Source organism: Littorina saxatilis, linkage group LG11 (genome assembly GCF_037325665.1).
Source record: "Littorina saxatilis isolate snail1 linkage group LG11, US_GU_Lsax_2.0, whole genome shotgun sequence".
Classification (NCBI taxonomy): Eukaryota; Metazoa; Mollusca; class Gastropoda; order Littorinimorpha; family Littorinidae; genus Littorina; species Littorina saxatilis.
In genome coordinates this window covers 24887540-24914362 of record NC_090255.1, presented here as the reverse complement: position 1 = coordinate 24914362, position 26823 = coordinate 24887540, and the positions used below count along the sequence as shown (strand labels likewise).

The 26823-nt window shown below is 40.5% G+C and overlaps 1 protein-coding gene and 1 long non-coding RNA gene across 2 annotated transcripts in view; both read right to left on the bottom strand.

Annotated features, from left to right (window-relative positions):
• Window positions 1-26823, bottom strand: part of LOC138980145 (uncharacterized) — a 431218-nt gene that overhangs the window by 223033 nt on the left and 181362 nt on the right. The gene's annotated exons all lie outside the window — the stretch shown is intronic.
• On the bottom strand, window positions 1526-18830 carry LOC138980099 (lens fiber membrane intrinsic protein-like). Its single transcript, XM_070352906.1, has 3 exons — window positions 18114-18830; window positions 7167-7304; window positions 1526-4380 (listed from the first exon to the last, which is right to left on the bottom strand). Exons 1-3 carry the CDS (start codon window positions 18319-18321, stop codon window positions 4217-4219), a joined length of 510 nt encoding a protein of 169 aa, XP_070209007.1. The 5' UTR covers window positions 18322-18830; the 3' UTR covers window positions 1526-4216.

Sequence of the window (26823 nt, the reverse complement as noted above, 5' to 3'; positions counted from 1 at the left end):
AATTAAACGTACCCATAACCAACCTTTTTGATGAAAACAAAACGAAAAATGAAACATTTTGTTTCAAAAAGTGTTGGCGACGAATAAGCAGACAATGAAGGAAGGGACACAACTCTTCTATATCAACCTTCCAAGCTGCAAAGTTATCTTTCTTGTACCTCTTTGGCGACATGAGCACACTCATCTATTTTTAGATCACTGCATTGGCAAAGGCAAAGGGAGGTACTTGCATGACCCTCTTGATTTGTACTAACTTTGATTTGCCTCCCATGAACGACACACGCACGCACACACACACACACACACACGCGCACGCAGACACACACACACACACAAGCGATCGTGCGCTACCGTGGCACGCACGCAGACACACTCTAACTGTGAATTGCCTCCCCATAAACGAAGCACACACACACACACACACGCTCTCACGCGCGTTGCAATTCAACGTTTTAAGATGACCGGGATAAAAACAAGACATTTAATGTAATGTGAAAAAGTCATGTACATTAACAAGAAAAAGTGAGCAATACACAAATATTGATTGAATATTGAGCAACCTAAAGACCAGGATATGGAGATACATATAAAATCATATGAGCATAGTCTTATGCTGTGTGCGTAGACACAATAAAATGAATAAAAATATTAATGTTTAAAAATTTTTTTAACTTAAACAATACTTAACAAAATAAATCTAAATAAAATCGTATAAAGGCGGATTGAGATTATGTTCAACTCAAAATGCACGGAGATTAAATGCAAAGTTTACAGTAAGCGGCTTGGGGAGGCGGTAGGGTGGGGGGTGGTACAGGTAAGGTGTGGAGGGGGTGGGGTGGGTAGGGGGATGCAATGGGTGGTATTGGGAAGGGAGATGGGGTGGGGAGGAGGACGAAGGGGGTTTGGGGTCGGTAGGGGGAAGAAGGGGTCGGGGTGGGAAGGGGTCTGGGTGGGAAGGGGTCGGGGTGGGAAGGGGTCTGGGTGGGAAGGGGTCGGGGTGGGAAGGGGTCGGGGTGGGTAGGGGAATGGAGGGGGTCGGGGTGGGTGGGAGGATGGAGGGGGATGGGTAGAAGATGTACAGGTACATAACTAAAAACGAACAAGTCGCGTAAGGCGAAATTACTACATTAATTTTAGTCAAGCTGTGCAACTCACAGAATGAAACTGAACGTAGTCCGCCGCTAGTGCAAAAGGCAGTGAAAGTGACGAGCCTGTTTGGCGCTGTAGCGGTTGCGCTGTGCTTCATAGCACGCTTTACTGTACCTCTCTTCGTTTTAACTTTCTGAGCGTGTTTTTAATCCAAACATATCATATCTATATGTTTTTGGAATCAGGAACCGACAGGGAATAAGATGAAATAGTTTTTAAAACGATTTCGGAAATTTAATTTTAATCATAATTTTTTTATTTTTTATTTTCAGAGCTTGTTTGTAATCCAAATATAACATGTTTATATGTTTTTGGAATCAGAAAATGATGAAGAATAAGCTGAACGTAAATTTGGATCGTTTTATAAATATTTGGGTTTTTTTTTTTACAATTTTCAGATTTTTAATGACCAAAGTCATTAAATAATTTTTAAGCCACTATGCTGAAATGCTATACCGAAGTCCGGCCTTTGTCGAAGATTGCTTGGCCAAAATTTCAATCAATTTGATTGAAAAATGAGGGTGTGACAGTGCCGCCTCAACTTTTACAAAAAGCCGGATATGACGTCATCAAAGACATTTATCGAAAAAAAGAAAAAAACGTCCGGGGATATCATTCCCAGAAACTCTCATGTCAAATTTCATAAAGATCGGTCCAGTAGTTTAGTCTGAATCGCTCTACACACACACACACAGACGTATACACGCACACACACACACACACACACACACACACACACACACACACACACACACACACACACACATACACCACGACCCTCGTCTCGATTCCCCCTCTATGTTAAAACATTTAGTCAAAACTTTAAATGTAAAAAAAAACCGCAATGCATACAGCTGCTACCATAAAGTCGGTATCTTCAGTTACACAAAATATCTACGCAAACTAACATGTTCTGTTGAGCAAAAACTACACTCTTCGGGCATAGCAACGCTACGCAACAGTGAACAAAAAACAGTAGTATTACAGCATAAACCCCATACAATGTATAGCCTGTATACTTCTGACCTATGCATACCTTGAATTTTTCAACAGAGCAAAAACTACACTCTTCGGGCATAGTGACACTAACAACAAGCACCAAAATATAGCATATAAACCCAATGAAATCAGCACCCTGTCTGGAGCAGACTTATCAAACCCTTTAATTTTTCAACGGAGCCAAAACTACACTCTTTCGGCATAGGGCCGCTACATAAGCACAAACAAAAATATAGTCTTATGACATAGAAACCCAATCAAATCAGTGCCTCGTCTAGCTTATAACCAATAAATCCCTTTAAATTTTCAACGCAGCCAAAACTACTCTCCTCAAGCACAGCAAAGCTAAACAGTTAGTACTGTCTCGCTCATAATCTATACATCTTTTTTCATATTTTAACAGATCAAAAAATACACTTTTCAGACATAGTGACGTTATACACAACGAACATTGAAAAGCTATAGTCTTAAGGCATAGTTACCCAATGGCTATGAACACAGCATCATGTTTAGCCTTTCAATTTTTCAACGAAGCAAAAACTACACTCTTCAAACATTGTAACGCCACACAACACGCACAAAAAGCCAAAGGCTTAAAGCATAGAGACCCTATAAAAGCAGAACCCTATCTTGCTGCTGTCCTAAACATCCATTCAATGTTTCAACGCAGCCAAAACTACACGCTTCATGCAAAGTAACCCTACAAAACTAGCACATTTTCTAACTCTTGACCAATACATCTTTTCGATAATTCAAGAGACCAAACACGATACAACTTTCAGGCAAAGTAACACTACACGTAAGCATAACAAACTATAGTTGTATGGTATAGAAACCCTACACAATCAGAAGCATGTCGAGCCGTAGATCCATAATTTTTTTCATTTTTTCAACGAAGCTGAAAACAGACTCTTCAGGCAAAGTAACGCTAAACAACAAGGACACAACAAACACGTATTATTAAGGCACAGAAGTCCAATGAAATCAGTGCCCTGTCTAGTTTTACACATGTAAATCCCTTCAATTTTTCAACGCAGCCAAAACGACACTCTTCGGATATGGTAACGGTGTAAACCCAACACTTTGTCTAACTTCAGACCTATAAATGCCTTCCATTTATCAACGGAGCCAAACTGGACTCTTAAGGCAGGGGTAAGGCTATAAAACCAGCCCCATGTCTAGCTTTTGAGCAAGCAATCCTTTCAATTTTTCAAGGCAGTCAAAACTAAACTCTTCAGGCATGGTAACGGTGTAACACCAGCGCCCTGTCTAGCTTCAGAGCAAGAAATACTTTCAATTTTTCAACGCAGCCAAAACTAAACTCTTCTTACATGGTAACGGTGTAAATCCACCACTCTGTCTAGCTTTAGACCTATACATTCCTTCAGTTGTTCAACAGAGCCAAAACTACTCTAATCAGGCAGAGTAAGGCTGTAAAACCAGCACCCTGTCCAGCTACATTGCAAGAAATCCCTTGAATTTGTCAAAGCAGTCAAAGCTATACTCTTCAGGCATGGTCACAGTGTAAAACGAGAACCCTGTCTGGATGAAGACCGGTACATCCCTTTAACTTTTCAACAGAGCAAAAACTACACTGTTCAGGCAGAGTAGCCCTGTAAAACCAGCACCCTGTCCAGCTCCAGAGCAAGCAATCCTTTCAATTGTTCAAGGCAGCCAAAGCTAAACTCTTCTTACATGGTAACGGTGTAAACCCAGCACTCTGTCTATTTTTAGACCTATACATCCCTTCAATTTTTCAACGGAGTAAAAACTGGACTCTTGGGGCATGTTGAGGCTGTAAAACAAGCCCCCGGTCTAGCTTCAGAGCAAGAAATCCTTTCAATTTTTTCACCAGAGCCAAAACTAAACTCTTCTGACATTGTAACGGTGTAAACCTTTAGACCTATAAATTCCTGCATTGTTTTAACGGAGCCAAATTTTCGAACATGATAACGGTGTAAAACCTGAACCATGTCCAGCTTCAAAGCAAGAAATCCTTTCAATTTTTTTCACCAGAGCAAAAACTACACTCTTCAGACATGGTAACGGAGTAACACCAGCACCCTGTCTAGGCGCTAACTACTCTGATCTTTGAGACAATGAAGAGGGCGCCAGCAGCCATAGCCAGTAGCCACGCGATGATGGTAAGAGCAAAGGAATATCCATAGCTGGTTCCAGTCATAGTTGGGATTTCTCCAGCATACACGGCAAACTCGATCAGAATGCAAACTCCTGCAGAAAAAAATATAGCAATGCATTAGAGAATTACAATGTTTAAATCAATTACAATGCCTCGGAGAGTGAGGAACATAACTAATGTATACAATTCAACTTTGAAGGACTCCTGTGACCTTGACATTGAAGCGAGGTCAACCAAAATGGTATCAGAAGATAAGGCTTTCTTTTTCTTGTATACCATACAAAACTAAGCCCGCTGTTTTTAATTTGTTTTCCAGAAAACTGGCACAATGTGAAATTTTGCAGTTTTTAGACCACATTCATTCTCCCTGTGACCTTGACCTTAAGGTAAGGTCAAGGTTCTCAAGTATCTTTTTTGAGCTCTTGGGGTCATACAACATTTTGCAACATTTGGTGTTTCTTCACTTCATAGCGTTCGAGAAAAATCCAAAGGTAATGATTTGTACAGACAGATGAAGACGGGCAACGGACAACGGCTGTACGACCAGGGTGAGTATGTACGCTCACTTTTGCTACACATGCGAGTAGCGGCTATTATCCGTTGTTCACAAAACATTCCTATATAATGTTTGGAAACAATGGTAGGGATAAAAATCAACCGTTTCCATATGTGCTAAAAAATCAAAAAGACGCGTTCTATAACGGTCAAACGGTCCCTTAACAGACTTGGGCGGGGTCGTCTGACGGTTGGCAGACAGCACAAACACCCTGTGACTGCTCGCAAGGAAAAAATAAATCTGGATGGCAGTATGGCTACAACTACGTCGTTTAGTGTAACCATAACCCCTGAATGTATGAACAGCAGAAAAGGCTGTCTTTGACGTCACTGTATAATAAGAAGCACAAAAGGGATTTTTTGGAACTTTCTCTTGGTTGGAGACAAACATGTCCGCAATGCATTCGTGCATCAAGCTATCCATGCAGTCGTTTATTGTTGATTCTTTAGCTCCTCTATGGCAGGGGGGTTTTCACTTTGTTTTCCTTCAATTTCACTATGGGAGTTGTTCTTAACATACGTTTGTTAAGAAAATTTTGGCTGATTGTAAAACAGCTGTAATATACGGCAGTCCAGGTTGTCCTTCAACTGTAAAAATGAAATAATGCTCTTTAAAGTATCATTTACAACAGTGGTGGCTGTTTTCACAAGTATGCTACAAAAAACACGACAATACATAATACATATAAGGAAAAGCCCTATGTTTGGTCAGTTGGTGAGATAGGTAAATGTTATTTTTGTGTGACAGTTCTGATGGTTTTCAAAGGGCTAATTCTTTGCTTTTCGACATATGCCCAACTGAAAACGCTTTAGCAACTCATGTGCACATGACAACCATCTAAATAGACTACATGTTCGCAGAAAACACAATACTGATTATAGAGGGAAAAATAACGGCTCTTTTTAAAAGCACGTTTAGTAGTGAAGTACTTTTAGGATTTTTGGAATTTTTTACCAGCAGACACCCTTTCACTGCTGAGTGTCTTAGTATTGTAAGATGTGTGATTTGAATTTTGGTTTAAAGGTGCCTTTGGTTTGAACACCCCTACCCCTACGAGGCAGAAATACAAAGAAATAGAAGGAAATTGAGCCTATTTGGAACCAGACTTTAGTATGTTCCCATGGGGGGATTCACGGTGCGAATGACACTGCGTCAGCTTGTTCATTTATCTTTAGTATTTTCTTCAACTTTAACTTTTAGGACCATGTATGAGGTTGTGGCAAGCTAAATACACAACAGGACGACGTCTCGGAAAAATAGTAAGGATTATATAGGGAAAAACAACAGTGTCAGTTAATGTCCGTTTTGAAGGTGTTAGTGGTTGGGGATTTTGAAAAGCATCAGACATCAGGCAGATACAATCCTTTCTGCGTGTTCTGGTGCAGAAAGAGTTTTCAGTTTATACATTGGGGTGACCAGTAGATACCGTTTTACAACCATAGCCCCAAACGACATTTACAGAGCCCAAAGAAGGATTAGGGTCAATTTCAAAGCCACTTTTCCATATGAAGCGCCAACTTTATATGAAAATGTGTTTAATAAACATCAAAGGACTGAGGTTGAACTTTCTGATAAGGGACATTTTAAACCTAGTCATTGTCACTTCAACGTTGTTCTCTAATATGCTTGGACTAATAAAGAGCAGACCTTTCTTTTCTTTTTTTCTTTATTTGGTGTTTAACGTCGTTTTCAACCACGAAGGTTATATCGCGACGGGGAAAGGGGGGAGAGGGGATAGAGCCACTTGTCAATTGTTTCTTGTTCACAAGAGCACTAATCAAAAATTATTTTGCTCCAGGGGCTTGCAGCGTAGCACAATATATTACCTTACTGGGAGAATGCAAGTTTCCAGTACAAAGGACTTAACATTTCTTACATACTGCTTGACTAAAATCTTTACAAAAATTGACTATATTCTATACAAGAAACACTTAACAGTTAAGGGTAAAAGGAGAAACAGAATCCGTTAGTCGCCTCTTACGACATGCTGGGGAGCATCGGGTAAATTCTTCCCCCTAACCCGCGGGGGGTAATAAAGAGCAGACAGCAACATTTTTAATCAGCAAAACTGCATAACAACCCACAAAGAGCTTTTGCATACCTTCACATTTTCAAAACAAGTCTTCCTGTATTATAAAGAAAAAGTGCCTAACTCAAGAAACGAGATCAGCAGTTTTGCTTATGTTACCGTGGCAATGGTTTCTGATGGTCTGAGAGTTTGTACTCTCTAACACAGTAGCTTCCCCTGTAGTTTCACTACAGAAATGCCTAACACTGAGATAGGTATTTTTTCTTAAATGAGCGTGACGACTATATACCTACCAGCAACGAATCCCAAGATGGCGGCGAACAAGGGGAGCTTATCCATCTCCATAAAGCAGGTGAGAGCTCCAACCGCCAAGCAGCCGGCCAGTGCAAGAACTCCCAGAATGCCGAAAGCCCGGCAGGCCCCATAGAAAGCTGCAAAGAAACAGGAACATAAATCATTTTATTCTACATACGTGAGAGAGACCACTCATGAGATAAAAAAAAATTCCAGAAACAAAGAGATTGCCAACAAAAAACAAAGATTCTATCAAGATATGTTTTGTGTGAATATTTGTTTGTCTGTTCACTTAAAAGACCGTTGGGTCGAAATATCTGTGAATGTATTGTTTGTCAACAACAAACGTTCCAACAACCTACCTCTCTTGTTTTTTTATTCATTCTTTCACTCATGAGATAACAATATCGTTCGAATCACACTTGTGTATATCATGTAAATGAGGTCGTATCAAACTAGTCTGGCAGAAACCTGATTTTTCACTGCTTATGATGCCACAGTCACCGAGACAAACGTCAATCTGGAAACACTTTTGCGCTTGATGTTTTCCCTGGAAGAGTTTTTATAACTAAGCCACCACGATACACTTTCTAAAGTGAGATTTCTTTGCTTTGACGTGAAAGATTGCACGAGGCCTTGGAAGAGATTGAGGTTCCAAAAGAAGCGTCTTCAATTTGTACGCCTCGACTGCGGGACGTTTTGAGTAAAATATATATAAACGCAAGGACAGTTAGTATGCAGGATAAACAGAATACTACATGGCTTTCTGTGTCGTACCTGATTTACACTCGTTGCTATTTCAAATATTGAAATGCTCGCTTTTGCTTGCATGCAGTTCAATATTTGTATAACAAACTCCTGTTAATCTGATACGACACAGCAATTCATGTATTTACATAGTTTCAGTGGGAATCAACACAATTCACGTAACTCCAAAACTTGTTTAAAGCCAAAAGTGCAGGTTTCCTCCGCTGAGCACAAAACGTTAAGGAAGTTTTGTTCAGAAGTAAACAGCAGCAGTTCAGTCTGCAACATGTGTATTTGAAGATCTGACTTTCTTTTGCTCAAAAATGGGTGTATTGGATTTGAACATTCTTTGTAAAGGACGTCACAGGTCCTTGCGCTCACAATGAAGAAATGTGCATTTGGGCAAGGGGAAAGCTCTCTTAAAAATCAACAAATACTAGCCAGAACAAACAAGTGCATGGAGTACACATGTGTTCACGAAGACGAGGAGTGCTTTCTTAGCAAGGAGAAATCTCTCTCGAACAATTCCAAACAAGTACAAATGGTACCACTAAAAAAAAATAAACATGTATTCACGGCGAACAGACTAATGTGCATTTCGGGCAAGAAGAAATCACTCTCAAACAAAGAAAGCCAGTATAAAACATACTATTACTATGTTTGACCAAAATATGACATTTTACACGGTCAGTGTTCCTGCAAGACCGCTCCAGCGGTTGAGGTGAACAATGACTGTCGAGATATGTGTGAAATGTCATATATTGGTCAAAAATACGAACAACATTTATGAATCGATCGATTTTAGTTAGAATTCCTCTTGTTTGTTACGAACGCACACAAACATGTACTCTCTTGTAATCTAGGCTATCCCCCTAAATATGAGTTTTTGTCGAACTGTGACGTCACATGGCTCAAAGAAGGAATATCTAATGAGAATGTTCTATCATTAGATAAGCTTACTCAGTACTGAAGAAATCTCTATGGAGTGTAAAAATGTGTTCACGATGAAGATGTGTGCATTTTGGACAAGGACGGAGAAAGATCTCTCAACACATTCCAAATTAGTACAAAAGGTAACACTTAACAGACCTCCATTGTGTGTGAAATTGTATTCACAACAAACAGACAAGTGTGGGGCAAGGACAGTTAAATCCCTATCACTAAGAGGGCAGTCACACACGCGATTCAATCGTGAGATTTACCCTGTCACACCGGCATCTCACACTGTTGTGGAAAATAGCTACGACAAGTCTGAGACTCAGTCTCATGCGATTCCCTCGTAGTCGTAGCTTTGAGCTTTAGAACTTGTTCTCTTCCTGCGACCCAGTCGTCAGTCAATCGCAGTGGCAGAGCCAATCAGAACGCGTCGTTGCGGCCTTCACACCGTGACGTAAAATATTGGCGGACAGCGTCTCTTCGTCGATTCAAAGCTAAAAGGAACGCCAGTATGGCCATGATGAGTAAATGCGTGGTGTGTGGTTTTCTCCTACGCTTAAGGGGGTAGACCTACCTAGAGTTGGGTGTATTGTTGTTTATTTTTGCTTCATAGTAACATCTCAGTGGATTTTGATGGGATTTGGTGGGCATCTATGTAGCTTTTCAGGAAACTAATTGGTTAGCTGATAGATTTTCACAAAAATAAGAAAAAATAAATAGATAGATAATAATAACATTTTGCGAACAAAAAAATGTTGGTATCACTTTTACACAATATTTCTTACACTTTTTATCCCTGAAAGCTGTACTTTGGAAAAGTGATGAAAAACAAGTTTACCTGGAGCCTAAACTAGGGAAAAGCAGATGTGTGGCATATTACCAGTAAACGCCATGTACACAATTTAATTAAAAAAAATCAAGAAATATCCCCTTAATATAGATTATGATATTTTTGATCTGTCTGTTCGATTACAGTTTGGCTAGTTCAGGATCCAGCTATGGCTAAAATCTATTTCCAGTACACATTACAAGGCAAAGCCCCCCTGAAGCTGAAGAATTTTAGCTATCTTATAAACAATTTGTGGCTTATCCTTGATTTTAAACATGATCAACTGGTGTCAGCGGCCACTCATTATTTCTTTTAAAGTTAGTATTAACTAATGGCAATTTATCTTCCATGATATCTGCTCCCGACATCATATAGTGTGGTTAGAAGAAAGACATTTCGCATAGGAGTGGCAGTTAAAACTGTACAAAAATTATACTGATTAAACAATGAACACTTCCCCCGGCTTTTCAGACAGAAACAACAACAAAATTCACAAACATTTTTTTTTAAACTTTTTTTTTGTACAGCCGAGGGGGGGGGGGGGGTCCGGAACCCCTGTAACCACCCCCCTAATCCGCCCCTGATGCGAGGTGTGACAAGCACATGCATTTTCAAAGCCAACACGCTACGGACGCATCCCACAACCATTGGGCGAAAGCCAGTATAAAAGGTACTACTAAAGTAAACAGATCTAGAAAAACAAATATTTGTGTTCACGATGACGAGATGAGCATTTTTGGGCAGTATCTCTTTGTATATATCTCTTAACAAACAAACAAACTGCAAGCTTGTACAGTACGAGAAGTACTGTACGTATCACTCAAAGGACCTCCATTTTCATTTTCATTTTCATTACTTTATTTGTCCCATCGCTGAGTTATTCGGGTCGCTTCCTCCCAGTGCAAAGGACCTCCATAAAGTGTAACACAAACATCCTCACGATGAACAGGTTTGCACTTTTGGTGAGGGAAACTCTCTAAAAAGAAATGCAGGGCAAATACCAATTGATACAAGAAACGTCTTATTCTTCCTCTCTTCGACAACACGTCTGATTCAAGCAAATGTACAGGTGTGGCCTTTGTGAGCGTAGTTTTCAAGCAGACAGTAAACAGCAACCTGATTGTGTTGCTGAGACCTTGTGCTTCTTTCAGTTGTCACGTAGGGGGGGGGGGGGGGGGTTGGGGCACAAGGGAAGTGGGGGGGGGGAGGGGGGTGATGGTGGTGGAGGTAGGGGAAGACAGTCATGTCAAGAGCCTAGGTCGTAGCCACTGGCTGTTTGGTTATTGTTGTTTTTAACCCTCCTTACAACCGATATGGCTGTTCCGGACAGATGCGAGTTTGATGTGTGTCCTTTCGCAGTGTATCGTAGCCAATGAGATATAAATGCAGACTATACATAAAACGATCAACATGGTAAAAGAAACAACAGGACAAAAGGAAGTGTTGGTAAAGCTGTACTAAGGTACAGTGAAACCCCCTTTTTAAGACACACCCCCCCCCCCCTCCAATTTAAGACTTCATTCCTTGTCAGTCCTTATTTTATTTTATTATTTTAGGGGGTTATCATCCTCTTTTAATTTCCATTGAATTTAAGATTACCTCCTTTTTAAGACCAGATTTTTCTCAGATTTGTGGAGACAAAATGCAGTGCGTTCAGTTTCATTCTGGGAGTTTGACAGCTTGACTAAATGTAGTAATTTCGCCTTACGCGACTTGTTGTTGTTAACTTTATTTTGTATATTTTTATGTGTGTGTATGTGCGTCCCAAGGACAGGTTGTAAGAAAAGGCATAGCCTTAAATCCTAATCCCTGTAAAATAAAGTTCAACTCTCTCTCTCTGTTTGCATGTTCAAACTGTACCTCATTCAAACCAAACACTTTTTGTAAACGACGAAACAAACCAGCAAACAAGAAATGTTGGTTTTTCGTTTACTCAAAAAAGGATATAAAAGAGGTTTAAAAACAAAAACAAACAAAAACAACACCAAATGAGAGAAAACAAAGAAACACACAAAATCAAATAAATAAGTTAAACAAGTAAAAAAAAAAAATAAATAAATAAAAATCCGTCCAGCTTTCTCAATCCTACACACTTGCATTTTTGTCACATGATTACAACCTTGTGAAATCAAGTGTTGTTTCAGAGTTTGTTTTGCTCTATAATGCAATGTTAGACTCGTTTTGCGCACCATATTGGTGAAGACCCGCCCGACAAACGAACCGTGTTGGAATGTGCCCGCGGCAGTGACATTGACATTCAACAAGGTCAAAAACTAGCACAGCAATGAATCTTCACGCCCGACTCTGTTTTACTCTGTTGAGCCGTGACGACCTGTTGGCGAGGATGCCGTTTATGGTGGCCTATTGGTTAAATAAGCGACAATTATCTAAACGATAGCTTGGTTTTCATTAGAGTACAAATAACCAAAGGGAAGTAAGTGCTCTAATCTTTCTTTTAACTTCACATTTGTTTAAAACCCCTTTTAAGACCTCCAACAAATTTGAGCAAATCAGGTCTTAAGAAAGGAGGGAGTCTGAAAATGGAGGGAGTCTGAAAATGGAGGGAGTCTGAAAATGGAGGGAGTCTGAAAATGGGAAATGGGGGTAAATTCACAGAGCTTGTGAACAAAACGACTGAAAAACACGGATCTTAAAAGTGAGGAAGTCTTAAATTGTGTGTGTGTGTGTGTGTGTGTGTGTGTGTGTGTGTGTGTGTGTGTGTGTGTGTGTGTGTGTGTGTGTGTGTGTGTGTGTGTGTGTGTGTGCGGATTTTTAAAAGGGGGTTCCACTGTATTATTGATTAGAAATGTCAAGAATAATACACACTCACTTGCATCATTTTGTCAAAAGTATGTTTCAGTATAAGGTGCCTATTTCTCGACAGAAAGGCAAGTCGAAAGTGCTTAATACCAGAGATACTAAACGAAACAGAGATCGCTCACGTTATTTAAGCCCACCTAACGACTTTCTGAACTTGATGTTAAACAAACTTCCACGATACATCACGCATTCAGATGACAGAGCAGTAGTTGCTTAATTTTACGAGAGAGGCAGACACATGTTTTGCTGTCAATAATGTAAAACACGACAGAAATGAAATCCATTTCCCTAGAACGGGCATTTAGAACTTCGAATGTGTGTGTTTTGTGTGTGTGTGTGTTTTGTGTGTGTGTGTGTGTGTGTGTGTGTGTGTGTGTGTGTGTGTGTTAGTGTGTGTGTACGCGCGTGTGTGTGTGTGTGTGTGTGTGTGTGTGTGTGGTGGTTTTTTTTCTCAAATAGAAACTCCTTTCATTGAAAATAGGAAGTGACGTGTACTCAACAAAATTACGTTTCACAACCGAAAAAAGAAATGAAGCAAAGTTCGCCGCGTTTCTAAGTATAATAACAAATCTCACAGCCGCGTGTTTGTCATCTTTGTTTGAGGATGAAAGTTGCTTGTTCATGTCAATGCTTGTTATTCTCTTAGGTGCACGGAGACTGGTTCCGAATAACTCTCACTTACTCTATTACACATGTCGTAGAATTTAGAGCGCTTACTGCCCTTCGTTTACCAGATGTTTGACATTTTCTCTTTTGGTGACCTAGGCCCGCCATAGCGTTTTGTTGAGATCGCTTTTGGTGACCTAGGCCCGCCATAGCGTTTTGTTGAGATCGCTTTTGGTGACCTAGGCCCGCCATAGTGTTTTGTTGAGATCGCTTTTGGTGACCTAGGCCCGCCATAGTGTTTTGTTGAGATCGCTTTTGGTGACCTAGGCCCGCCATAGCGTTTTGTTGAGATCGCTTTCTTCATGGTTTATACGCCCCGGGCCCCTCCTGTTCCACTCATCTAGCTCGTTCCCACTCCATTCCGCGCTGGTTTTATGTCAGTGAACTAGCATGGGTGGAGGCGGGTGAGGGAGGGGGGGGGGGGGCATTAACGTCATCATAGGGATTTCCTTTAAAGGACATGAGTTGGTGAAAGTGATACGCTATTTTTAAGGTAACTTTATAGCCTGAGCTTTACGATACCATCTCTCGATCCCAGGCTTAACCTCCTCACAAGGAATTTCCTTTTAGAGACATGAGTTGGTGATAGTGATACGCTATTTTAAAAGGTAGCCTATAGCCTGAGCTTTACGATACCACCACTCGATCCCAGGCCTGTCGTCTACTCCAATGCTTGACTTGTGAAAGCTTGAAGATCAAATGAGCACCCACTATCGGTACTGGCGAATAAACAAATAAATAAGAGTGTGCACAGGGGCCGGTTTTATGGGACAGCAACACTTGCATTAATTAACTTCTTCTTCTTCTTTGTTCATGGGCTGCAACTCCCACGTTCACTCATGCGTTTGCGCGAGTGTTTTTTTTATTTTTTTTATTTTAACGTGTATGACCGTTTTTACCCCGCCATTCAGGCAGCATACTCCGATTTTGGGGGAAGCATGCTGGGTACTTTCGTGTTTCTATAACCCACCGAACTCTGACATGGGTTATATGATCTTTTCCGTGCGCACTTGGTCTTGTGCTTGCGTGTGCACACGAAGGGGGTTAAATCACTAGCAGGTCTGCACATCAGTTGACCTGGGAGATCGGAACAATCTCCAACCTCAATCCACCAGGCGGCCGCGGCGGGGATTTGAACTCACGACCTTACGATTAGGAGGCCGATGTCTTATCCACTACGCCACCGCGCCCGTCAAGACTGAGATATGATAATGCGATTGGCTGTCCCAGGGTACATGACATAAGCTTGAACGACAAATGCTCGAACGACAAAATCTCGAACGACAATTGCTCGAATGGACAAATGCTCGACGCGACAAAAGCTCGACGCGACATATGCTCGAACGACAAATGTTCGAATGGACAAATGCTCGACGCGACAAAAGCCCGACGCGACATATGCTCGACGCGACAAAAGCTCGATGCGATAAAAGCTCGAATGGACATAAGCTCGACGCGACAAAAGATCGAACGTGTCTGTGCGTGTCATTCTCGGTGTTGTTTTGCCTGTCTGTTTATTTTGTGTTATTTTAAAATCTGTCTAAGAGAGAGAGAGAGAGAGAGAGAGGGAGAGAGACTGAGAGAGAGAGAGAGAGAGAGAAAGAGAAAGAGAAAGAGAAAGAGAGAGAGAGAGAGAGAGAGAGAGAGAGAGAGAGAGAGAGAGAGAGAGAGAGAGAGAGAGAGAGAGAGAGAGTAGAAGAAAACAAATCGCGTAAGGCGAAAATACAATATTTAGTCAAGTAGCTGCCATTTTTCAGCAAGACCGTATACTCGTAGCATCGTCAGTCCACTGCTCATGGCAGCCAAAGGCAGTGAAATTGACAAGAAGAGCGGGGTAGTAGTTGCGCTAAGAAGGATAGCACGCTTTTCTGTACCTCTCTTTGTTTTAACTTTCTGAGCGTGTTTTTAATCCAAACATATCATATCTATATGTTTTTGGAATCAGGAACCGACAAGGAATAAGATGAAAGTGTTTTTAAATTGATTTCGACAATTTAATTTTGATAATAATTTTTATATATTTAATTTTCAGAGCTTGTTTTTAATCCGAATATAACATATTTATATGTTTTTGGAATCAGCAAATGATGGAGAATAAGATAAACGTAAATTTGGATCGTTTTATAAATTTTTATTTTTTTTTTACAATTTTCAGATTTTTAATGACCAAAGTCATTAATTAATTTTTAAGCCACCAAGCTGAAATGCAATACCGAAGTCCGGGCTTCGTCGAAGATTACTTGACCAAAATGTCAACCAATTTGGTTGAAAAATGAGGGCGTGACAGTGCCGCCTCAACTTTCACGAAAAGCCGGATATGACGTCATCAAAGACATTTATCAAAAAAATGAAAAAAACGTTCGGGGATTTCATACCCAGGAACTCTCATGTCAAATTTCATAAAGATCGGTCCAGTAGTTTAGTCTGAATCGCTCTACACACACACACACACACACACACACACACACACACACACACACACACACGTACAGACAGACAGACACACATACACCACGACCCTCGTTTCGATTCCCCCTCGATGTTAAAATATTTAGTCAAAACTTGACTAAATATAAAAAGAACGAAGAGAAAAAAGAAGGGGGAAGATCGTGTCGGGGTTTAGATTTGTCAATGCTATTATTTTGATTTGGCCCGGGATTGACCGTTTATCGGGAAAGGTTCAGGTAAGCGGCACGGGCAGATGGACGACTGTTTGTTTGCTTGCTGTGAGTATCAATTCAGAAATAAAATTAAACTTGTTTAAACCAACAACGTGATATCAAACAATTTTAGTCAATTTGTCGCTTTAAATCCAGCAGCGTGCTTACAACAACAACAACAACAACAACAACAACAACAACAACAACAACAACAACGTGATATTAAACAAATTTAGTCAATTTGTCGCTCGAAATCCAGCAGCGTGCTTACATCAACAACAACAACAACAACAACAACGTGATATCAAACAAATTTAGTCTATTTGTCGCTCGAAACTAGAACAACATCACCGTGACAGTTTTAGATATGACGTTATCAAAGTAGTTTTGACAACATCATTCTACAGTCCGGTCGAGCTTCTGTCGTTCGAGCATATAGGACTGGGTGGCCGAGTGGTAACGCACTTGCGCTCGGAAGCGAGAGGTTGCGTGTTCGACCCTGGGTCAGGCCGCAATTTTCTCCCCCCTTTCCTAACCTAGGTGGTGGGTTCAAGTGCTAGTCTTTCGGATGAGACGAAAAACCGAGGTCCCTTCGTGTACACTACATTGGGGTGTGCACGTTAAAGATCCCACGATTGACAAAAGGGTCTTTCCTGGCAAAATTGTATAGGCATAGATAAAAATGTCCACCAAATACCCGTTTGACTTGGAATAAAGGCCGTGAAAGGTGAATGCTCGCCTAATAGGCTACTGAGCTTTACTGGCCGATGTGAATGGGTTATATATTGTGTGTAAAAAAATGTCTGTTTGTCTGTCTGTCTGTAAAAAATTCCATTTCAAACGGCAGAAATTAATATGTAAGCGCCTAGGGCTATATCTAGATTAGGCGCATAAAAATGATCACAATAAGAATAATAATAATGTCGCGTCGAGCTTTTGTCGCGTCGAGCATTTGTCCATTCGAGCATTTGTCGTTCGAGCATATGTCGCGTCGAGCTTTTGTCGCGTCGAGCATTTGTCCATTCGAGCATTTGTCGTTCGAGCATATGTCGCGTCGAGCTTTTGTCGCGTCGAGCATTTGTCCATTCGAGCATTTGTCGTTCGAGATTTTGTCGTTCGAGCTTTTGTCGTTCGAGCTTATGTCGGACACCGGCTGTCCCATGCCTCTGTTTCGTATGGCAATTCGTTTGTAAAGAAATTACGTTTCTTCGTGTTGATCTAAATAAGGAATTATTTAGCTAAATAATGCATTATTTAGCTAAACAATGCATTATTTATTTAAATAATTCATCATTTAGATCAACACGAAAAAACATAATTTCTTTACAAACGGATTGCCATAGTTTCGTTGTCCCCAGTCACGCATACATTTTCACGTCAATTCCGAAGAGGTCAAACTAACCTCTGGTTCAATCTCGTATGGATTGAATTCTGTTTGTTTAAGTTATGGAAATGTATGCATGGTCCCCCGTGGAAGGCAATTAAGGAGGAAAAGTAAAACACGAAAGAAAGATAATAATATTCAATCAGTTAATCAAATTTCTGTGTCCAAATACATGCAACAATCGGGTCCTTTGCTATAGTTCCCTACCCAGTTCAAAAACACATACACATACAATCACACACACACACACACACACACACACACACACACACACACACACACACACACACACACGCACACACACACACACAAACACATCCCTTAACACTCACACACTCACACACACACACACACATGCACACACGCACGCACGCATACACAATTACACCCCTTAACACACACACACACACACACACACTCACACACACACACACACACACACACACACGCACACACACACACACACACACACACACACACACACACACACACAATTGTATGTATGTATTAAATTGAATGTATTGTATTGTATTACATTGCATTGTATTATATGGTGTGGTGTGGAGTGCTATGGTATTGTATTGTATTGTCATGTGGTGTTGTATTGTATTGTATTGTGTTTTATTGTATAATTACTTTGTATTGCTTTGTATTGCATTGCATTGTATTGTATTGTCGTGATGTGTTGTATTGTGTTGTGTTGTATTGTATTGTATACTTGCTTTGTATTGCTTTGTATTGCATTGTATTGTATTGTATTGCACTGCATTGTAAAGCATTAGCTTTGTATTGCACTGTACACAACAAGTTACAAGTCAATCAAAATAAACTATAAAACTATAAACGATAAAAACAAATAAAATAAGATAAAAACTTGTTTTTTAAATTATCAAAATGTACCCACCAGGCTCTTTAGTGCCTGTGGCGTCATAGACGGCGGAGATGTCTCCGCAGACGGAGTTGACGCAGATCTTCCAAAGTCCTCGTTCCACGTCAGCGCTGTCAGCGGTTACCCATCCCGGGGTTGCCACGCCGACGATCTGAAAAATGAGACCCACCCCAGCACAGCCCATGGCTACCAGAGAAAAAATGGGCGGCATTTTGAACCCCATCTTCACGGCTTTTTGTTGAAAGTCGGTGTTGTTGGTATTGTACAGCCCAGGAAGAAATCGTGGCCGCGGGTAAGAGGCGAAAAATAAATCCACAGGAAGAGGAAAAGTGTTGGTAAATACTGTCGAATTAATCAAAGCTGGACACCAAACTCCAATTCACGCTTTGATGACAAAGGTAGTCAGTGTTAGTCACAAAGTCCTATCAGTCTGTGCTTTAGTTTGTCGTCCTCACTTGCTTTTAACGCTTTTCTTGTCAACCTTTGTACCTGGACAACTGCAGTAAACACTTTCCCTCGAATGCCGAACAAATTCTGAACAGTCAGTTGTCACGGTGTTGACACTTCTCCAAAAATGCTTTGTCTCTTTGCAACGTTGCTTTCAGAGTGACAAGAACCACAGCGCACAGTGAAGTGAACTTTGCAATATCACTGAGCGACCCGAACACGCCCAGGTGCGAGGAGATGAGAACACAACAACTATTGGCCACGGTCCCCGTATGTAAGTTTCTATTTGTGTCCCCAGAATAAGTATCTATTTGGGACATGAAGGGGTTGTACGCTAAGAGAGCACGGTCCCCCTTCGCGCATTACAATATATAGGGTGAGGTAAGATGCAGCGTGTTTAGTATGTTAATAGTATCTGTCAAAATATTCATTTTCTCTCATTTGGTTTAAGCGTGTTTTATTCAATTTCTCATCCACACGTTTCAAACAATAACAACATTAAGAACGTTAACAAGCAGATTGCTTATGGACACGTTCTTGAAATGATAACCAATACACATTCCGATAGCAAAACATGGCGAACAAGTGATAGCTTCAACACTTATCTTGATAATCTTTAATTATATTTTATACAAATAAGATGAAGAGAGAGAGAGAGAGAGAGAGAGAGAGAGAGAGAGAGAGAGAGAGAGAGAGAGAGAGAGAGAGAGAGAGAGAATGCCTGGCTACATCAATTGCACAGTTAATATAATATCAGCCGAAGCGATTAGTTAACATAACATAGTCTTGTACAACAGAGAATATTTTCGTGTTCAAAGATATAGTTAAATCAGTATTTCCAAACAAGAGTGTTTTGCAGTCTAGAACGTGTGTTGGCAGACTATTATTTTCTCTCATTTAGCTACTACTTTCTGCTGAACAAAAGTCAGAAAGCTTCCACGGTCATAAATCTGTGCGGCAAACAAAAACCCTTGGCTACAGACTAGTACATAGTGAGCGCAGCGTAAGGCAATTCATCGTGTAGCTGCGCGTCACATAAAAGGAGCTACATGTTAGCCTACCCATGAAAGAAGCGTATCCTTGGACAACAGCGTAGCATTCCTCCTCACAAACTCGCAGCGCTGGCCATGCTGTCACCGATAGGGAGGCCCACTGACAGTAAGCGTGAACAGACCACAGAAGGCCATTTTTAGAGTGCTGTAAACAGCTTCAAAATTAAGCAATGTTCTTATAGTTCAGGTTTGAAATGTAAAAGTACTTATAGAATTGCTGTGCAAAGTTTGAAGCCTGTTAGAATTATACATTTGGAGGTATTGGACTGTAAAGTCAGGCAAATATGCGATTTTTTCACAATTGGGAAGTTATGTACAGGGCGACAAATTAAAAAAAGCAAAAAGAAATGACCTGTTCGGTTTTATTGTATAAAACAGATTGCAGCAACCACAAATGTATCACAGTTGAACCAATAAATGCAATAAAAAGGGTTTTATAGCCGATTGCAATTTTAGGCTATATTGACGTCATCACACGAAATTTAAGAAACGCGAACAAGCAAATCTTCAGTGGTTTTACAGGTAAAGATGTCATACGATATATCAAATTGAAGATCTCTTTGTGTACAATCTAGCTGTCATACTTTTGATGCTGTATAATCAAAACTTTACAACTTAAGCTTGAAAATCAATATTTTCAAAAATAATAAATTTAAAATAAAAACTATAAAATGTATTAATGTTCCGCAATGTCAATCTTTATAAACATTTGTAACCTCACATTTTAGCATATTTCCACACATTGAATGATAATAATGTTACTTCCAAACAAGAAAACACTAACTACAGCACAAGTTTGCAGTTATGCGTTATATTTTAATCTGCCTGACTGAAAATGTGTGCGTTTCTTCCTTAACCTGTATATCCGCGATTATATAGCAAATTATGTGTATGTAAGTGTGTATATATCCATGTATGCAGGTATGTATGTGTGTATGTATGTATGTATGTATGTATCCTTATTGTTTTTATGTGAATCTCTCTCTCTCTCTCTCTCTCTCTCTCTCTCTCTCTCTCTCTCTCTCACACACACACACACACACACACACACACACACACACACACACACACATACATTCACCAACACACACACAATATCTGTTATCCTTGTTGTGGTGCAATTAAGGTCAGGTATACAGCATGACAAAATCCCCTGCAATGCAATAATGACACAAACAACAGATTTTCCAAAAAAACTGTCATAGCAACACAGAAATTGTCTAATCAATGAAATGTAACAAATACAATTGCATAACAGAACAAAGAAACATTTGAATATAACATCAGGTATTTAGCGCCAAAAAGAAACCCAAGTCAGATCATTAGTTATGAGAACCAATTAAGAACATCAAACAACTCAGCGCCATAAAAGTCATTTCGAGTCATCAGTCACAGTTTAAATGTCAAAAATCGTCGGGAAATTAATTCAGCATTATAATAATACCATCAATAAACACACAAGCATGAAGATGAAACAGAACAGACGGAAATTGTAGCACCGAAATGAATTATGCAAACACATCGCGATCAAAGAAGAACACCAGGTGACTTTGTGTATTAAAGCCATCGTTAAACAGACATTACACATTCAATGAGATGTACCTACAGATCAGGTAATTCCGTGCCACAAAACCCAGTGCAGATCATAGTCTAAAAGACATCGAGATATTACTAAATTATACAGTACTTCAGATCATCAGTCACACAAAACCGAGATGTAACAAAAAATTCGATCGATCAGCACCATATAAAAACATTGCAGATCATTAGCCACACAAACAAAGAGATGTAACAAAAAAATCAGGTAATTCGATCGATCGGCACCATATAAAAACAGTTACACAAGTTCTCACTGAAAGTGAAGAACGAAGCGGTTCCGCAGGTTGAAATGACACCTTTTTTTTGGAGTAACCCAAGACACACGCTTGGCTTGGAAGCCATATATATTGCAGCCACAGAAGCAACAGGTGTGTGTGTGTGTGTGTGTGTGTGTGTGTGTGTGTGTGTGTGTGTGTGTGTGTGTGTGTGTGTGTGCGTGTGTGTATGTGTGTGTATATGTGTGTGTCTGTTCGTCTGTGTGTCTGTCTGTGTGATTCTGATTAAAAGTGAATGTGCATGTCTATGGGTGTTTTTGTGTAAGTATGTATGCATGTATGTATGTGTGTATGTATGTATGTGTGTATGTATGTATGTATATATATATATACAGTCGACTCCGGTTAATCGGCCACTTTTGGGACTGACTGAATTATGGCCGATTATCCGAAGTGGCCGATTATCCGAACATCGCATCGGGAAGTTCCTCAGAACAAAAATATTGGATGTTGGAAGTTACTTATGGTAGCGGAAAGCGGAAGTTTCGTGCATTGGCATACGTGCTCTACATGTCTCCAAAAAATGTGTCCAGTGTCGTCTGCTTCTGTTTGGCATTGGCACGTTTCCTCACTGCAGCACAGACAACCGTCGTCCAGGCAATGCAGTTCTTCTTCCCCGAAGGCATTTTCCAGGGCATATTGAACCAATCAACCAATGCCTCGTCCACTTCATCGTCTTTTCCTCCTCTTTTCCTTTTCTTTGAGACAGACAAGCGTCCACCTACAGCTTCACTCCTGAGATGATCCTCGTCGTTAATCCATCGACAAAGGGTTTTTCTTGGGACCCCTAACTGATTTGCAAGCTGCAATTTTGATGTGTTAGGCGGATATCCTTTCACTTTGTCCAAGAATTCAAGTTTTTCCAAGACGCTGTAATCTTTCCTTTTCGTCGCCATGGTTTGTGCAAAGAGGCTTTCGGCACAAGCAAGTCAGTGTTTGACTGTCAGTTGTTTCGATCACAGTGTGTAAACTCAGTAAACTCACTGGCAGACCTTTGTGCTGTCATGTGAGTAATGATCATGGAACCACTCACAAAAACGTGAAAGTGTGAGGTGGCCGTTTAGCCGATGTGCAAAGTTTTCGTGGTGGCCGATTAACCGAACATTTTAACACATAATATCCTTTCCACCGCCGGAAGGCTCGGTTATTCTTTTTAAAGATGTTGCTAGTTCGTTGATCTAACTTTGGTGGGGAGTTGAAAAACCTAAAATTGTAACGTATTTGCATGTGACATTTTCACGGCATGCCTTGATTAGCCTTCGGCGGTGAAACAGTTGAAAAGCGTTTTAATTCAATCGCAAGGCAAAGTCAAACACATTTACATCAGTATGAGAACAGACTTCCGGATAGATCTGTTGCAGAGATCTTTCACTACACAATATATTTTTCTGTTTTAAATAAGTTTTCTTTGCGAGCTCGTGGAAAATAAGCGATAATTTCGAATTTCAGCTTGTCGCGACGTCAAGTTTTTCACTGTGCACACTCTGATACTGAACACTGCGTAACAAACTGATTCAGCTTTTGCATGACTGCGAGAGTTGATCAGCTTTTGGTTTTTCACTTCAATCGCTTGTCAAGGTCAAGCCAAAGCACATACTGATTAGAAAAATGTTACTGAACTTACTGGTAGATGTATCTCTTGAGATCAATGAGAAGAAAGATCGAGCGACTTCCTAAAACGCCTGTGTTTAAAAGAAAACACTGTGTTCAGAATTAACCCTTTCAACAACGTAATGATATTTGTGTAAGTTGCTCTTTTAAACATATAATAACAGAAAGTTGATTGTATCGCACGCAAAATTACACGAATCTGGTTAGAATATCTTTCCTTTGCGAGTCTTTGGAACTGGGGCGATAATTTCGAGTGTTTCAGCTTGCCGCGGCGTCATGCAAATAACATATCACTCTGTAAATGACTAGATTCAGCCTTCGGCGGCGCAACCGTTGGATAATCGCTTCACTTCAATCGATCGGCCCGGTCAAAGTATAGCCCGTATTGATGAGAAAAGATGTTCTTCTTGTAGATTAGCCTTTTAAGATTACTGAGAGAAATGGGCGATTTCCAAAAACGCCTGTGTCAAAACAAAAACACTGTGTTCAGAATCAACTATATTCACAACATGTTAATAGTAATTATGAGTCGCTCAGCGGAATACATAATTACAAAGGATTGATCTGATGGTATGCAAAATGTCAGTAAACTGCATCTAATACTTTTTCCTTGCGAGATCTCAGAACATACGCGATTCGGCCTTGGACGGCGCAAAAGTTGAAATATTGCTTCACTTCAATCGGTTGGCCCGGTTAAAGTATTGCACACATTGATTAGATAAGACATTGTCCTGGTAGATTGGCCTTTTAACATTATTGACAGGAATGGGCGATTTCCAGAAACATCTGTGTAAAAAGTAAAACACTGTGTTCAGAACCCACCCTTTTTCAAGACGTTAATAAAATGTTGATAAGTCGCTCTTTCACATACATCATAACAAAGGGTTGATCTTATGCCACACTAAATTTCAGTATTGTACTTTAAATAGTTTTTCTTCGCGCGCTCTTGGAACTTGGGTGACGATTTCGAGTGTTTCGCTTGCCGCGACGTCAAATAGCTTTTTCCCTGTACACCGCGTTTGCGGCTAAGTCCGAAGCGGGAGATAGCGTTTTGGGGCAAGTTCGGGACTTGTTTTACTCATGAACCAAAAACAGCACGTTCACATACCAACAATCATTCAAAATAACAACAACTGGAGAAACCCTTGCAAGTTGTTTGACGTTTTCAAAATATTTATTTAGCCTTTTAAATCTTCATAGAAAAGTAAAAAAAAATCACGGCTGTGGCCGCCATTTTGGATTTTCTCTGTGGGCCTCCCTATCACCGAGGACTGACCTAGATAAGACCAGAGTCCATTCGCTGTTACTAATAAATAACAAGAGGGAGTTATTTAGGCTGAAGGAGTCTATGTCGACCAAAAGTGGGTGTATTCCCTGTGGGTGGATTTCCTGTCGGCGTTTTCCATGTATACAGGGAATACACTCGGGTGCATTTTCTGGAGCGTTTTTCCGATCACGTTGGAAGTCACGTGATGCTTAGCGACATCGGTAGAATTTGATGTTGTTTGATCTTTTTTTGTATTTCTTAGAAATTTGATTCCGTTTTGGAATTTTTCTTGAAAAAAAAGTTTAAGTCGATAACTAAATGAAAGAAAATGCAGCTAAAATAAATTACTCGCATTAATGACATACTGTGGACGTCCAGGTCTGTTTTCCAAACGTACAATGTGGAGGAACGCTGTTTCTTTAACTTAATCCTTTCAGATTATCGGTCTTTCTCGCCGATGCATGTCTACTTGGCCAAATGACCCACACGAATTCAGGAATTCTAACAGATGCTCCTGTCGAACCGCCATTTTGGAAAGGGAAGTAACGCTCATGTTATTCAAATCGGTTTACTCCAGTCACGCGCTTGGCGCGAGATTGAACCGTATCGTACTTGTCCACAGGGAATCATGCACCATACTGTAAAAACGCCCGCAGGAAATGCACCTACAAAGAATCCACTCACGTGGATGCGGCAGGTTGGGGTGCGGCAGGCTGGGATGCGGCAGGTTGGGGTGCAGCAGGCTGGGATGCGGCAGGTTGGGGTGCAGCAGGCTGGGATGCGGCAGGTTGGGTGCGGCAGGCTGGGATATGGCAGGCTGGGAAGCGGCAGGTTGGGATGCCACCGTTTGGTCGACATAGAACCCTTCTGTGTTATTTCGTGTTGATGGATGGCCGTGTTAGGTCGCCCCCCCCCCCCCCCCCCCCGGAAATGCACCTACAGGGAATCCACCCACGTTTGGTCGACATAGACCCCTTCTGCGTTAGTTGGTGTTGATGGATGGACCACCCCACCTCCTTCGACAACTTGACACGCTATTATAGGCTTAGCTTATATACACACATGACCGGATGGCAAAGCTTGTTGAAGTCTTTTTGGAAGAGAGGAGTAGACTGTCTAGTGTTACGCTAGTGTGAACTCTTTGGGTTTTTCCTCTGCTTTCGTTTGTACGTTTTGGTTTTGGTTTTGGTTTGCTTTTACCTGGTTTTTTTTGGTTTAGTTTTGTTATTGCTTTTGCTTTCCATTTTGCTTTCCATTTTGTTTTGCTTTTGCTTTTGCTTTCCATTTTGCTTTCCATTTTGTTTTGCTTTTGCTTTTGCTTTCCATTTTGCTTTCCATTTTGTTTTGCTTTTGCTTTTGCTTTTGCTTTTGCTTTGTTTACCTTTCTTTTCTTTTTATTTGGTTTGCTTTTGGTTTGCTTTGCTTCTTCCCAGCTTTGCTTTGATTTTTGCTTCGTTCGGCGTTGGTTGCTGGTAGGCAAAATTGTATAGGCATAGATAAAAATGTCCATCAAATACCCGTGGGACTTGGAATAAAGTAAAAAAAATTCCATCTCACACGGCATTAAGTCTCAGGAAACATGAATACACGCATGCAGGAAAAAAAATATGGGTAGCGCCGTATATTGTATGGCAGCTCGCTTTCCCCAGGGAGAAAGCAGCCCGAATTTCCATGAGGGTAACCTCACTGGACTATAAATCTTATCCAATCCAATCCAATCCAATTGTGCGGCGTGTTTATCCGCTTCAACTATCCTTCTTTTGTCTTTTTCGTCTGGGAATGTTAAGTACAACCCTTCCCCCCCTGACAATATACCATAACATAGCAAAATAACAAGAACAACAACATCAACAAAAAACAAAAAAGAACAAAAAGACCAAAAAAACCGAATAAACAACAAAACAACACGCACGCACGCGCACACACACACACACACACACACACACACGTACGCACGCACACACACACACACACACACACACACACACACACACATTATTATTATAATCATCCTCATCTCATTAATCATCCAAAATTATAAATCTCTTTGTGTGTTAAGGAGTTCACAAATATTCACACAAAACTTATCTTGGCGAGTGGGCGAAAACTGATTCTATCAAGATAATTTTTGTGTGGATATTTGTTTGCCTGTTCACTTAAAAGACCGTTGGGTCAAAATATCTGTGAATGTATTTTTTTGTCAATAACCAACGTTCCAACAACCTACCTTTCTTGTTTTTTTGGCTCCGTATACTCTCAGTACTAACACAAACAAACAAACAATTCAAGGTACTACGCAAGTTAAGGTGTTGATTCTTTTGTTTTCTGAAGCAAATGGCATCACTTCTGCAGCACTTCATTACCTTGCATTGTGCTGATTTGAAAATCTCTTCTCGGGAATGCACTACGAAACTTTCCCATCGAGGTCTGAGAGAATTTGGTGAGCACTTCCAATGGTTGAGAGGCCATCTCGG